Raw genomic sequence first — 16,276 nt, 5'->3', positions numbered from 1 at the left:
CCCGGGAAGGTGCAGCTAACTCCTTCTGGGATTGGGACTACCCTCTTCGCGGGATCACACACACCCGCCAGCCCCTCCTTCTCCACCAGCAATCCGGGTTCGTATATGCACAAGCACACCCCTCTCCTGCAGCACCGCATTGGACTGCTGGCGCTCCAGCATGACATCAGGCTGGCCGGGATAGGGCAGGGCGCAGGCGCCGTGGACTGGGAGGGAGGCGAGGCGAAGCGAGGCGAGTGGCAGGCGGCATCCAGCATCCAGCATCCAGGAGCAGCGGCGGCCAAGAGCAGCGCGCTCGCTCCAGCGTCTCCCGCAGCACTCCTCGGTGCGGACGCGCGTCCTTGCCCGTCAACTGCAGGCTGCGCCCGGTCTGGCGGCTCCCCTGTAGAACGCCGAGGTCGGAGCCTCCCTGCACAGGCGGCGAGGGCAGGGGAGCGCTAGGGTCGCCCTGAGAGAAGAAGGCAGCCTGCAGACGCGGCTTCTCCCCGCCCTGCCCTCGCTTTCCTCCCGGCACAGCCCTCTGCCGAGCCAGGCGCATCATGTCTACGGGAGGCGATTTCGGGAACCCACTTAGGAAATTCAAATTGGTATTCCTGGGGGAGCAAAGCGGTGAGTGGCCGGGCGCGCTTTCTCTTCATCCCCCGCTCCCTGTCCGGGTCGCCTCCTGCAAAGTAGCCGCTGCGAAGGGGGTGTTTGTGCGCGGTCTCCCTGGCTTGCTGCGGCAGGTGCATGGAAAGCCTCGGCCGTTGCGTGCGTGCCGACAGGGACGGGCTGGATGCGCCGGCTCCTCCTCAAGCCCTGCGCTTGCGGGCGCTCTGCACCCCACCACTCTGGTCTCCTCTCAGGCAGGGGAAGACGAGCCAGCTCCTGGCCGACTCTATTGCGGCAGCTCCTCGGTCGTTGGGCGCTGCTTCGCCCCCTCTCTAGCTATCCTGCTGTCGGGTGGGCTGTAACGCCGCTGCTGCCTGAGAAAAAGCATCCGGGGAGCTGGAGGCCGGGCTGCTCGCCAAGGCAGTGCCAAGGAGAAACGGGGAGAGATCGAAGTCAGGGTGTGGGTTCCGACCGGTCCGCCGTCGCTTCGTCTTTGCAAACAGGCAGCCTCCCCGTCTGCTTTGTGAGAACTATCGGGGGGCGACGGCTAACAGGCAAACCTGTCATTGATGGGGAAGCCCTGTGATCTCCTGCAAAGAGATGGGGGCGGCGATGGGTGCAGGGAGACAGTTCAGGCTTTTTCGCCTTTTGGGTGGTTCTCGGGTCTTCCACCTCCCAGGTGGCGTCGTAACCAGGTGATTTTCCGCTCTCCCCACCACCCTCCCCGCCCTGCTAACCGTCTGCTGCTCCTTTGGGAAAGGTTTGCGCAAATAAAGCAGGAAGCGAGATATGGGAGAGAGGACACACCCTGCCGCTGGCCAAGTCTCGGCCCCCGCCCCCATCGGCTACCAGATAGAGAACTTCCTGGATTGTCTACGCCGCGAGGCCAAGAGAGAGGAGAGCTCCGGGCGTTCCGTTTCAGGCCTGCCCTGCGCTTAACCCCCCTCCCCGCATTTATCAGAGGTCCTTCGTTGGCTCTGAAGAAGGGAGAGAGGCTAGAAACCTTTCCTCGTGTTAGGTCCGTCTGGTCTGCGGAGTCCATTTAGCGGAAGGGGAAAGGACAGCTGTTGCAGCCGGCAGGGATTAACTTGGGCCAGGTCGAGGAAGACTTGCCTCAAGGTATGGCCAGCTGTAGAACAGCAGATCCTGGCAAAGCATTCTCCTAATCTCCTCCCTCACCCCTCTTGGAATCAGGGCAGCCCCAGAATGTAGGAAAGCCCTACCCTGCCTTTGATGAATATGTCATGTAAAGGGAGCAATAGCACAACACAGCGAGACTGGACCACAAAGACACCTGCATCCTGTTTTCCAGCAGGATGCTTCAGAGAAGACTTATCAAGAGCCCATGGAAGAGATGGGAAGCTGCCTTATACTGGCTGGATTTCTAATCAAGCTTAGCCTTAGGCTGTTTTATTCTGTAACAACATAACCTACACATACCTGCATTAAACTTTAGTGTTTGAGTTTGAACAACACATTAGGCCATATTCTAACCATCTCGGTTGGGTTCACATACCACTCTGAGTGACAAATTCTAAACACATTTTAGCCAAATGTTGCACAAACTAACCTGTAATTTGATTTATTTGGCTATAATCACTGAGGTTAGTAAGTCATGGTTTATGGTTTAATGTTGTGGGTGAAGACAACCAATTGTGATTTAGCAATCAAGCCCTGACTTAGTGCAGTGCTGTCCTAGCCACTGAGTCAGACCATTGGTCCATCTGGTCTGGTGCTGTTGATCTGGCAAATATTCAGTGGATTTTAATCCAGCCCCTACAGTACTTAGAAATGCTGGGATGGAACGTGGAGCCTTCTATTTACACAATATGTATTATGCCTGCACTATTTCTTCTGTCTCTGGCTCCAGTATGTCGCCTCCTGGTCCCACTGTTGAAAAACCACAAACCAGCTTCTGCATTTGTGGAATATGGAGCACATGAATTCAAAGACACTTGAGACCCATCATTTCTTCTCTCTTGAAATTAAGCATCCATTTGAGGATATCTATACAACAACAATTTAAAAAACACTAAAGGGAGGGAGCATAGATAATCACTTTGATGAGCGGTATAATAGGTCAATCTATCCTGCACCCATCTTCTTGGGATATACCTTCCTCCTTAAAATTTAGCACGGTAAAACCCATCTGCTGGATCAAGTCTATTAACCATTCCTCCTTAGAGCAGAGATCCCTTTTCTCCATAAGAAAGCTTTGATAAATTTCATCTTCAGGAGCTGCTTCCAGTGCTTTCAAATCCATATCCCTGGGGCAGTTACTTCAGCCTAGAACTCCTCAAGTGTTATCTGGACTACAATTCCTAGGATTTCCCATTAGCATCACTACTCTAGTTGTTGCATTTTCAAAGTAGTTGCATTTTCTTAAAATGTCCTGCAGTATTTAAAACTCCCACGTGATTCCTCCAAAAGCTGTAAGAAATTACAGACAGGTGCTACACTGATACTCCATGTGCTCCAAATCAACTTTTGGAGCCTGAGTCTAGAGTTTTGCAGAGCCCCAAGAAATGCAACAGTACTGTACAGCATTATTTCCTCTTTGAAATGATTCTTCAGCTGATCATTTTAACAGGGCTGTCATGTTGTCTTTCGTGCCTGTTCCTTATTGCTTTTAAAACAGCAGCTGACTGGACAAAATTACTCAGGTGAACTTCCTCTGCTTTTCTATGAGATGACCTCTTCCTTGCAAAATTTCTGCTGTTGTTGAAAGCATACTATGGGGCTTAGTAAAAGGCAGCAGCCATGTTAAGTTCCATTGAAGGCAGTGCATTGAAAATGCAAATAATAATGTTTAAGTGGCTGCTTTCTGTTGCATAGCCAACTCATATATACCTTCAGGCCAGACCATAATGCTTTAAAACACAGCTTGCAGTAGGAACATCAGTGGGAGAGTAAACACTAGACTTTAAAACTTTCCACAGTTTACAGTATCTACCAACTGATGTAGCCACTGGCTAAGCTGGCTAGGATATGATGCTAGCCATAGTCCAGTCTTCTCATAACTTGGCTTTTTGCCAAGTGCATTTCAACTCCAAGAGAAGTAGGGAATTCAGGAGTTGAAGTCCCATAATTTAGAAGATCTCCAAGTTGGAGAAGATTGAAAAACAGGGCATCTTGAACCTGGAATCTTTGTGTCAGTGCTTGTCAGGAAGGATCATAATTTCTTCTGCTCCTTTATTTGTCATTAAAAGAAAATTTTCCATCTTTTTCATTGTTTGAGAAAGCATTTTTTGCACTCAGCCATTTAAAAAAAAATTCCAAAATTAGGAGAAGATTGCACCTGGTTCTTATATTGGCTACATAAGTGGTAAGCCTTAGGAGTTTTTGCCAATGTGTGGGTCAGCAAGTGCCTCCTTTCTGCAGGGCCAGCCCTACCAGTAGGCATTTTGTGGCAGCTACTCTATATGTGTCATCACACTATATGTGTCACAAAAGCCATCACACTATATGTGTCACAAAAGGTAATTATTACTGCCATAACTATTAGCATTTACTGCCTGGTAGGGAGAGGGTGCATTGGGTTTTTCTTCTCCTTGGGTATTATGCATCTTGATTTGCAGAACACTGGGGTGGCATTTGTTACTGTGCCTTGAGCAGCAAAATGCTTTGAGCTGGCCCTGCTCAGAGACAGAAGGAATGTTAATTACATTTTGAAAATGTTACATTAAAAACTGTTAGAGCAGAAGAGGGTAAGCCAGATGATCTTGGCTGCTTGCACCCAGGCATCTAATAGGCCACTGCATTTCAGAGAATTATAGTGACTTTCTATTGAACAAAAACAAATGTTTGGTTTATCAATATTTTCCATTCCTGATTATTTTCTTTCCTCCATCTCCACTGCCATTCCTCCCTATCCTCAGGCAAAGAAACTTAAATTAATAGCTTTCGTCCATTCCGTAGTCTTCATCACCTCTCCTGATTGTGTCGTGCTCTGACTTCCTTGTCTACTGCATATTCTTGGCCCATGGGAAAAAAAATCAGTTGACTGCACTGATTGCTGTCTGAAGCCAGTGCTAAAAGTGGAGTGAGATGCCCTCTTTATTTTGTTTCAGTTGTTAAGGAAGATAGAAGAGGGGAGAGGTATAGAAATGCATGCTTTGAGAGTGCATTAGGGGAAATGGTTTTTACTTAATCCAGTAAAAGAAAATACTTCTTGGTTTTAAGCATCATTCCTGATCTCCTTTTTCTATAACCATGACAGACTCAGGCCGCAGCAAAAATTCCCCAAGCTGCATCCATAGAGCCAAAAGCAGGCTTGGAAGAACCTGCAGGACTACACAGTGTGAGCCCACACATTATAGCTACTCAATTGGTTTGAAGATGTGCATAAATTAATGAAAAATTAAAATGTAATTAAATTGTAAGGTTCCAGCAAACCCTAAACTAAACCAGAGACTCTTAACGCCGAAAATAAAGACTCCAGGCAGAGGCTTCAGAAAACTAACAGCTCTTTATTTGGCCAAGTAAAGCAGCCGGGTGGACGATCCAACGGCACAGGCAGCAACGTGCTCGGAGGAAGCCACACCCAGAGACAAAGGTTTTCAGTTTTTATACATCCTTCATACAATAGCTTACATTTGAATAAACCAATCACCTGGGGTCAACACTGGACATTACCTTGTATGGGCAATTTATACATTTCATAGTTCCCGGTACATTTCATTGTTTCCGGTGCATTTCATTACTTCCGGTGCTTCCCCCCTCCCCTTCTTCCTCGCACAAGGTATTAGCAAAAGCAAGGCAGTGGCCATTAAGCCAACTGTCTTCCCTTCATTCCTCCCTTTTGTTATAGGACAGTATGCTTACTGTCATTTGTTAAGCAGGGAGGTATATTGTTTTGGAACGGGTTGCAAGGTCATCACCTTGGCTGGTTTAACTGGGTTTGAAGATGAGGCGATGACTGTCATTCCCAAGGTGGTGGATGTGACCATTTTCTGAATTAAAGGGATAAGACGGGAGAAACAACAGACCTCCTATAGCCAAGAGGACAAGAAAACCAATCTTCTTCCAGTCGGCAAAAATTCCCGAAAACCATTCAGACGTTCCAGTGTCGAGAATGCCAGTCCATGTCTGAACGGGGACATGGGCTAATTCTCTCATTCTGAGTGTAATCTCTTCAATGGCCTTTCCATCATCTCCTATCTCAAGGCAGCAGTTAGTCAGATTAAATTTTCCACAAACTCCTCCTTCCTTGGCTAAAAGATAATCAAGAGCCAGGCGGTTTTGATAAATGGCAGTCTTGAATTGTGTATTGCGTGTAGCAAGCAAATTCAAGGCAAGAGAAGTTTCATTTGTCAAAATTTCAACTACTGCCTGGAGCCTAATAATACGGTTCAGCATATAAATAGGGGTTCACTATCCCCAAGAACCATCTTCTGCCCATGTAGCGGGACCATACACCTGAATGATTCTCTCAGGGGGCCACTCCGCATCTTTCCAATTTCCAATCTTAAATGATGGCAGGTCTCTTTTAGATCTTGGGCCTATCTCATCATAAACCGGGAATCCCAATTTTTCTCCTCTCTTAATGGGTAGGAGGAAAAAACTAGGTTTGATAGTTCCAAGGACACAGGATCCTCCCCAAGAAGGAGGAAGGACAACGTATGTCCTTTTACCACAAATCCAATAAAGACCATCAGGTGCTGTCCAGGCAATGGATGTATCCTTAAGATGAGTCCATAGGGTAGACAAATTAGTGTTTGAAAAGGGATTATTACATTGAGTCAGATTCGTATTGCTCCACCAGTTAATGTGGGTATAATTTGTTTGGAGCACGTTTTCACATCTTAGATCTCCTAAGGTTATATTATAATGCGCAATGGAAGTATCCCTGCTAAAGCAAATATGCCGGATAATGGAAGTGGACAGAGCCCAAACATTGGGTCTATTAGGGGTAGACCAGGTAAGATTTACCAAAGAGGAGAAGTTTATTTCCCTGGCTTCCCAGGGCCATTGCTCTCCCATATTGGTACCTCCACACACAAAGCAGTTAGTGACATTAAGGGATTCAGCAATCCTCTCTGCAAGGTCAATAAACAAATTTTTGGCAACATGTGGAATTTCTATTTCTGTCCCCATTTCTTCATAAAATGAATAAAACACTTTTTCTTCTTTGGCCTTCAAGTTCTCTCTCATGGTACGGACAACTATCTGCCCATAAGGATCTCGGGAGGAACCATCTACTCCTATACCTGTATTCCATGTGTTAGAGGGAGAATCAAGAAAGGAAAGGCATAAGGGTGTACATGTATATTCCTTGCAATTAGACATGGTAATCCCCCTGCTCACATTAAACCAGGGCTTTCCATCTACAGGGGGCCCAGGGACTGGTTTGTTTTGGCGCCAAGTGTACCAATAGACATATGCTCCATTGCTGTGGGGTCCTTTATGGTCTAATTCGTAGTCCTTTGCGTTTTCCCATAGGTACCTTTGTTGGGGGATGTACAGCCGCTGCCACCACAGGTCCCCACACCGAATCCCATTATTTCCCCGCGGTCCTTGGCCCTGATCAATAGATTTGCAGGTGTCAAAACAAACCTGCATGTCTCTGGGGCCTCCGTCATAGGTGCAGTTTGATGCCAAGAGGGCACTGAGGAGGGGTCTCCCTTTAGTGTCGAGGCCCTTGTAGGCATATATGTAGGCATGCAAGATGTATTTGACACCAGAGGGCTGATAACAAGTGACCTTGTCAAAGGTGGTGCAAACAGAGTACCTAGTTTCATTGTGCACACAGGTGGTGATGCTCCCGCTGCATTCGTACAATGTGTGATACACCAGGTTGCAGATGGTAACATGCCCCTGGCGGGTGGAAACTACGCACTTGTCACATGACTGGGGTGGTGTACAGTGAACCATCTCTGGGGTCAAAAGGATCAAAACAAGCGGTAGGACCAAAATAGAGATCAGAGCCATCTTCACCTTCCCCACAGAAAAACCTGGGAAAGCAATAACACAACACTGCAATTCTCAAAGTTACCAAGGAGACGAGGCCAACAACTTCAAGTTGAGTCCAGTCTATCTGGAGGAAATAGATCTTTTGGAGATGCAGTTGTCCTGTTGAACTTGACTTTTAGGCCGTCCAGTTGTGTAGCTTGCCAATGTTCAGAGGGTGGTGGCACCTTCTTGATCCTGGTGCCATGGACCCACACCTTGATTCCTTCAACCTTCACTGCAGTAGGGTTGCTGAGGAGAACTTGGCAAGGTTGACACAATGTTCAACTTTGGGGCCCAGAGGGGATTGAACTGTTAGGGGCTGACTTTGGCGAGCACTCTCTTCCCTTCCCGCTATTCCCACAACCGGGGTTGTGTGGGATCCTAGGGCCAGGATGGAGGGGTCCATGAGGACACTATAGGTTGCTCCCGTGTCTACCAGGAAGGGGTATGTTTTTCCCCCAATGTCCAACTCCACCAGAGGATTGGGGGTTACATGAAGTCCTCTGGAGCCCAGTCAATAAGTTTCAGGATAAAATTCAGGGGCATTCGCACTCATAAGGTTAGTGCGAAGCTGGGGTCACTCTGGTTGAGGACTCCTAGGGGGCCTAGAGGAAAAAGGCCTCCTTCCCTGCTGGTGTTGTACTTGAAGTGGGCATTCATTCTTCCAATGTCCCATCTTCTTACATCAAGCACACTGGTTTCTCTGGAGAGGGGTGCTTCTCCCAGCGGCTCCCTGATGCCTCACACCATCCCTTTGGTTATGAGGCTGTAAGGCCAGTGCGAACAGGGAGGCCTGCTTTCTCATTTTCCTATCCTCCCTCTTCTCCTCCTCTTACTCTCTTTGGGTGAATACAGTGAACGCCATCTGGATCAGGGTTTCAAAATTTTGGGTGGTAGGGTCTTCTAATCTTTGTAACTTTCTCCTAATGTCAGGGGCACTCTGCCCTATGAATATCATTTTTAGCATGATTTCATTAGTTGGGAGGTCAGGGTCAAGATCCGTGTATCGTCTGAATCTGTCCTTGAGACAATTCAGAAAATCAGTGGGTGATTCTTTGGGTTCTTGTAGGATCTGATGGACCAGGTGAAAATTCACAGTCTTGGGGACTCCAGTTCGGAGCCCGTGCAGAATGGCTTGTTGACTGTGACGGAGGGCAGCCATTCCATTCTCCGTGTTGTGGTCTGACTCAAAACTGGGGACTAAAAGAATATTGGGATCCGGCCATGCTTCTCCTGCTCCACCATCTTGGAGTCCCTGGGTGCGAGCGGCAATATAAGAGACAGTTGCAGCTTTTAGCACTTGCCTACGATCTTTGGCACCCAAAAATGCAGATAAAAGAGTAAAAAGATCAGGCACAGTGGGCCGGTGGGTAGCAATGATCCGCTGAACCAAATCCACATATTGCTGTGGGGCCTCCCTATAAGGGGGCAGTCCTTCTTTCCAATTAAAAAGATCACTTGTGGTAAACGGGGTATGGACGTAAGCAAGTCGAGTTCCCATAGGAACTTGACAGAGAGGTGCAAGCAATGATGGGCCTGAGGGAACCCTCTTAAGGGAACCATAAGCTTGTCCGGTTCGAGTATGGGATGGGCTCAAAATTTGTTCTGGAAGGGTTGGGTGGAGGCGAGGTGCGGACGGACCCCGTTCATCTAGTTCCTCACAAACCGGGGGGTTCCTGTTACTGGTGTCCAAATAGGGAGGTGGGAATTCCTCCTCAGTGTCATGTTTGACTGACACATCGGATTTCTTAATCAAGGGACACAAATTAAGGGGTTTCAGTCCACAGGATTTCTGGAGATCCGGCCGGATGGCCAGATTAAAGAAAAATTGGCTATATGACTCGTCCTCGTCTCGGTCATGGGAAGCACAAAAGGTGGAGAGATTACTAATAATTTCGGAGTCCACAGTCCCTTCTGCGGGCCAGGGCAGTTGTTGCAAGCCCAAAAAGTAAGTTGGCCAGATCTTAGAGCACAAAGCCCAAAGTCTGGTCTTTTTAAAATTCACTCTTACTGCCAATACCGGTTTCAACGTATCCCAATGGATTAGAACACAATCCAATGGGGTACATGGCTTATTCTTCCTTTGTGGATTTTCATTTGCCACAGGCAAACTACTCTTTCCGTTGCCCATGATCCTCGTTCCTGTTGAGGACCCACCACTATCCTGCGTTAGGCGTTTTCCGACCTCCCGATCCCCAAAGCCTGGTCCAATTCCTCCCGTCTCCCAGCAGGCGCTGGACCTGAAAGGATTTAAAGACGAGAGGTAGGACAATTGAGACTGGGGCGGTCTACCAGCAACCTTGGGCACCTTTAAAGACCATCTCCTGAGATTGGAAGGGCGAAAAGGCCAAACACAGGAGTAGACCTATGGTTCCTGGGAGATTTCTCAGACCTTTCTGTCAGTTCGGGGCGTGGCCAGTCACCCTCTCCCATCTTTGGAACCCCAAATGAGTGCTTTCTCCCAAACTTCAACAGTCACTCAACTTTTTGCTTTGGTCGTTTCCGGCCATTCCTCTTGCGAGAAAATGGAACCGTGGAGCAGACCTCCACAATCACTTTGCGGGCAAGTTCCTAGTAAAAATTTCCCACATCTCAGACACTCTCACTCACACAGCACTCCCCAAACCTGATCTCCCCACTGGAGATGTCACTTACCGTTATTTCCCATTCCTACGTTCCCTAGTGAAGCCTCTTTTGGTTGTTCGGGTCCAGACTCTCAATGGGGTCTCCCGGCTGTCGATCAGTGCGAAGTCACTGAAAGAAAAAGTTCTTCGGGAGCGCTCTTGACGTTGCTGCCGGTCGAAGCCAGTTTTCCCCGGGAGCCGTGTCCGAAGGCAAGAGCTGGAAAAGGGTTCTTCCATGAGGGGGTCAGTGGAGACCCATCCCGAAGGAATGTTGCCTTCGAGCCCCACGTTGGGCGCCAGAAAAGTGTAAGGTTCCAGCAAACCCTAAACTAAACCGGAGACTCTTAACGCCGAAAATAAAGACTCCAGGCAGAGGCTTCAGAAAACTAACAGCTCTTTATTTGGCTAAGTAAAGGAGCTGGGTGGACGATCCAACGGCACAGGCAGCAACGTGCTCGGAGGAAGCCACACCCAGAGACAAAGGTTTTCAGTTTTTATACATCCTTCATACAATAGCTTACATTTGAATACATCGATCACCTGGGGTCAACACTGGACATTACCTTGTATGGGCAACTTATATCACCTGGGGTCAACACTGGACATTACCTTGTATGGGCAACTTATACATTTCATAGTTCCCGGTACATTTCATTGTTTCTGGTGCATTTCATTACTTCCAGTGCTTCGCCCCACCCCCTTCTTCCTCGCACAAGGTATTAGCAAAAGCAAGGCGGCGGCCATTAAGCCAACTGTCTTCCCTTCAAAATATCTGAGAAATGGGACTAGTGACAAAGAAATAGTGGCCTGATTATTTGTGGCCAACATGGAAGTTTTAATGAACTGAAAGTTTTCTTTTCTTTTTTTTGGTCAGTACCATTCATTTCTAACAGGATTGCCAACTGACCAAAAAGGTTTGTCTCCCCCACCTCCCCCTTCATGGTCCCATTTCTTCCCTTTAAAACCTGGCAGGAGTTCATTTTCATACTACCCTTTCTTGTCCACCTTGTCTGAATAGATAGCTTTTGTCCTCTCTAAAAAGGTAAAGTCTTCTTGAAGTTACATTCAGATCCTGGTGGCTAAGTTGTTTAAACTAGATTAAGCGGTAGTTGCAAATGGTTATCACAAGTTGTGAAAGAAAGTATAAGAAATTTTGCTTTTGAAGCAGCTCCCAAGGCAGAAATGCAACTGCTTTAAGCTCCCTGTATCAATAGCCTTGTGTTTGAACTGAACCAATTGATTTGTGAGGTTGAACAAAGCAGAACAAGCTTGTTTTCACTTTAGTTTCCACCCTCTTATTTTTATTCACAATTCTTTATAGCAGTTATCTCCATATAAGATTTTTTTCAGTTTGTCATTTAGAGAGGAATTGTTATCAAGATCAGCTTCATTTTAATCTTCAAATTCTGACTTCTATTATTATAATGAAATGTTGCTTTACTGATTATTATGTTCTTCAGTTTATAAGAATGTGAGCAGTCCAGTTTCTGAACGGCATCAGTGAATGTTCATGCATCTCAAGATTTTGAGCTTTTTTCCTGCAATAGTGGTATCTTGTTCAGTGAGTTGATACAAATAAAATATCCTTTAGATCATGCATTTGGAAGCTCAGTAATTAGTTTGTTTAAACTTTTTTTTTCTTGTCAGGATGAATTTGAAGGGGAGAAACTGTTCAACTTTTTAGGAAAACTTGGTGCAGAGCACTAATTAGCTTTTACCTGTAACATTATGAATCAATTTTTGGAACGTAATTGAATTTTTAATTAATTTAAAACCAATGTATTAAATCAAACTATAAAGGTAGAAAGGGGGAAGGCTGAGAAGTAAAAGAGCATTTGAACAGGTTAAGGTACGGGGAATTTAGTTTCTTCCAGCTGCATATGGAATACCCATCTCCCCCAGTAACTTCAGTTTCAGAACATACTTGCATGGGGAAATGTTACTGTATACTGAGTTGAGCAAAGAGCTGTCTTATGCAGTTGTGGAGAACTGATAGCTTACTGAAAGTTCAGCAAATGTCACTGTAGACTGGTGTCCACAGGAAATGGTGATCTTGACTGATCTCAAAAAATATTAAGCAGAGTGAGACCTGGTTGTCCTTGGATGAGAATACACCAGGAAATTTCAGTCATAGATACACTAGAAAGAATGTCCCAGAAAAAGACAATGACAAACCACTACCTCATTGCTGCCAAAAAACTTTACAGTTTAACTTTCCCAGAACTGTCCTAGGGACTTTTTTTCCAACACCCAACTTTGGAAGAGTTTTGCCATCCTTTTTTAAGAGAGACAACTGAGGAGATTCATATATCCATTTAGAGATGAGCTCACTACATAATCTTGGGTCAATTGGTTCTTTCAGCTTAACTTATTTCACAGGATTATTGTAAGGAAAAATGGGGATGGGGACAAAATCAAAGATGTGGGAACAAAATCATGTAGGGTGACCTGAGGTCCTTATAGAAAATGTGAGATAGATAGAATAGGAATGCAATTAATTAAAAAAAACGGTGACCTTCAGTATAAATGAGAGGTGGGCAATTTGCAGTTCCAGGACTTTATATATGCCTCCCACCTATATTTTGGGTCCCAGACTCCTCTTGGACTACGAATACCAAAACCTGCAGTTTTGAAATTGAAAATGTAAAAATTTTAGCCTTAGCCATCTTTTTAAAAAACCAAACCAAACCAAACCAAAGGTCCCTAAATAATATCACAGGGCAATTCCACACCACACCATTTCCATATATTGCAATCTCTATAAAGCATTTTAAAGATGACAACTGATTGTCTTCATACCTGTTGGCCTCAAAAGATTAGGAATAGGAGAGCTCACAATAGCATTCAATCTGGAGTTATGAGAACTCTTTTAATCCTTTGAAAGGATTGGACATTTCCTCCCTTTCCTCCCCCCCTCCCCTTCTTATAGCTGAGTAGCTACTATGATGGATAATTGCAAAGCTGCAAAGGTACTATCCTCTCTTGCATGTAGAATAACTGTGAAATAGTACGGTCTTGGCACAATGCTCCAGTGGTAGAATTTCTATGGGTAAGTGGGCAGACTGGTTTCAGCCTGCAAGTTAGGAGACTTATTGAGACAAGAGTTCCCAACAATAGGAAATTGGTCCATTCACAAGCTCTGTAGAGGTTCTGCTCTTCCTATGGGAAAGATAATCTTCCCTATGATTTCACCACAGCTGAGATGGAAATGAATCAGCTCTGCTGCCAAATGCAAGTGGAAGCTTGAGATCACCCAAGTGCAGGACTTCTGGAGAAGTCCAGAGAATCTTTGGGGAAGCCTTTACAGGGGAAAAAGGAAAATTATGGCCTCACCCACATACAGTATGTGACACAGCCCTACTGAAGTTGCATTATCATCTGACCACTGTGGTCTTCAGGCTTCTCTTCCACAAAATGTTACACATAGTTTCTTCCTACTTAGCCACAGTTTTGTGGCCACTGAAATGACTTTTTGGTCCCCTCATCCCATTAGGGTTTTTTAAAATACCTTTGGATACAATTGCAAACTTCAGGATTTTCCAAAACTCAGTGATTTCCACCTCACCATAAATAGTGATTTATCTTGCCTTATACCAATCTAAATCAAGTGAAGCATGCCATTTTAGATTATGCAGCTGTTCTTCGTTGCAAAAAACAGCTATATTCAAGTTCACATGTATCACTTCTTGGCAAAAATAAAACTCAAAATTAAGGGGGAATTATGGCCACAGGACTGAGTTGTGCTCTATACATGTACATTGATTCTAGTAACTTTCAACAAGAAGCAGCAAATCCAGATTGTGCTGGAGGAGGCTAGTGGGAGCTCATTGTTTTTTTAAAAATTGTTTTTTTAATAAAATGTTGCAACACTAGAGGGTAGAAAGCAGCACTGAGGAAGGACTGGTCACCTCCAAAGGGGAGAAGGAGTGAGAGCAGGTACAAGGGCTGCAGCTCAATCCCACCAAAGGGATGCTGGGTGCTGGAAGAAGACCTGAGAGGCTGCAAGCTCTCTACTTATTAGCTGGAAACATAAATTGCTCCCTTTTTTCCCTCCCTCCCTCCCTCCTTCCTTCCTAACTTGGGTTCAGATAGATAGCAGGAAAGACAGAGCAAGAGAAGCAGGATGTCTTTATTATTTCAGATTACTATGTAAAGATTTCTCCTCTGCTCTCCCCCACCCAGCTCCCCACAACTGAAGAAACCCTTGTTAACATTATTAGCAGCGCACCCCTGATAAAATCTTACAAAGTTTCAAAAGAGTTATTAATTGAGAAAGTCAGACTTTCCTGGGCTGAATGTAGTTCAGTATTTCAGTCCCATGCAGTAGTTTCAGGAGGATAACTAAACATGTGGTTCTGTGCGTATTTATTCAGTTTGAAGGTCCCATGGTGCTCAATACATCTTTCTCCTCAATAAGAGTGGATGTGTTGCAGTGGTTATAGTCCTGTCTACTCTTGCATAGGAGAGAGTGAGTCCTCTCTGAGGCTGGTGAGATTTATCTCTGAGCATTTTTATGCTTGAATCCCATATTAATTGGGTGTTTTTGCCCATGTCAGGGATGTGGCCTGAAGCTCATCACCGGTCGGTCTGCCGGCTCCCTCTGACCTCTCTCGCTTTCTTGCTCACTTTACCGCTGGTTGCTTGGCAACTGAATAGCAGCATTCTGTATCTGTGTACCTGCTGTCAGGATCACACTTTTCCAAAGGCCAGTGGTTAACACAAAGCGAATGGAATAGCTTCTCCCCCACTGTGATGGAGTGGAAGTGCAGCTAAAGAGGCTGCGTTGCTGGCTGGTATGATGAGGAGAAAGCACATCATATGTGCTATGAACGGCACATAAACTTGAGTGTTATTTGTTCCAGCCCACTGCATGGAGAGCAGCTACTTGGGAACTGCCAGAGTCAGCAGCCAGAGGTGATGCCTGCTCCTCGCCCCAGATTCTGTGCTGCTATGAAAATGGGATTGCTTGGTGCTGCATCCTTGTCAATGCGTGTCTGAGTAGCCCTCCCACTACAGTAATATCCCCCCACCCTTAAAGCCCCGTTCATTGTGACAGATGCTTCTGCTGCCCAAGCATAACTAATTGAGAGAGCAGACATGGGAAGAGTGGTTTCCACTCCATAAGACATCAGGATGGGCTTTAATTATGCATCAGGATGTTTGGCAGTACCATTGCTTGTCTCTGGTGGTTTCTGTGTTTCCCCTCATAGCTCTTGTCATCTGCTGTTTTCTCAGTAGTCGGTTTATGGTTTAACTCTTTCATTCATGCATGAATTCATATCATCCCCAAATGCCTTCCTTCTTCCTGACTGAATCTTCTATTTCCCTGGCTCCTTATAACCTTTGGTACTCAGTGTTTAAGGGAAAATGTAGATGTTCCATTCAGGAAATGGTTTTGCTATTTCCTAAAGAAACCATATCTCCTCCTCCTCCTCCTCCTCCCCATCATCATCATCATCATCATCATCATCATCATCATCATCATCCATGTTCAGGCACACACATACCCCTAGATAAATGTTCCAGTTATGGAGTGAGGAAACATTCAGCCTTCTTAAACTTCCCTGCAGCTGGACCCTGGGAAACGATGGGCATTTTAGTCCATACAGTTGCAGGACACCGTGTCAGAGAAGGCTGTTCCAAAGTATAAAAATAAATAAAATGCAACTAAATTACAAAATGGGGGTATCTTTTCATTAACATGAACACCCAACTGAGACATAGTAGAAGCTGTAAAATGTATCCAATTGTAGCCCATGAATTAAATGTAGCAAAAAGTTGTATTTTTTTAATTGGAAAGGGTCACATTTGCCAGAAAATTTATCAGAAAAATAATTAAACTTTCTAAATAGAAGAGAGATCTTTGGGGGAGATGTTTAAAACAGTTTTCCCCAACTTGGCATTGCCCAAGATTTCTGGAGGGTGCTAAATTGGAGAAGGTTCATCTGGAAACTCCCTTTTCCATGCAACCTCTGAAAGACTATTCTGGGAAATCAAGCAACAACTATAGTTGCACAGAAAAGTTTTACTGTTTAAGGTGCATATTTTCAAGCCAAGGGACCACAGAATTCTTGCTATGACATGGGAGAAACCATTTGTTACCAAAAGGT

At 45.5% G+C, this 16,276-nt stretch overlaps 1 protein-coding gene across 1 annotated transcript in view; it reads left to right on the top strand.

Moving 5' to 3' along the window:
* Positions 1–281: 281 nt before the first annotated feature.
* The window catches only part of RAB6B (RAB6B, member RAS oncogene family), a 69,713-nt gene continuing 53,718 nt past the window's right edge, over positions 282–16,276 (top strand). Inside the window, exon 1 of the mRNA XM_063306791.1 lies at positions 282–609. Coding sequence (XP_063162861.1) covers positions 540–609 — 70 coding nt within the window. The 5' untranslated portion in view covers positions 282–539. The remainder of the gene's footprint in view (positions 610–16,276) is intronic.

This window comes from Candoia aspera, chromosome 6, assembly GCF_035149785.1.
Source record: "Candoia aspera isolate rCanAsp1 chromosome 6, rCanAsp1.hap2, whole genome shotgun sequence".
NCBI lineage: Eukaryota > Metazoa > Chordata > Lepidosauria > Squamata > Boidae > Candoia > Candoia aspera.
This window is presented reverse-complemented; position numbering and strand designations above follow the sequence as displayed.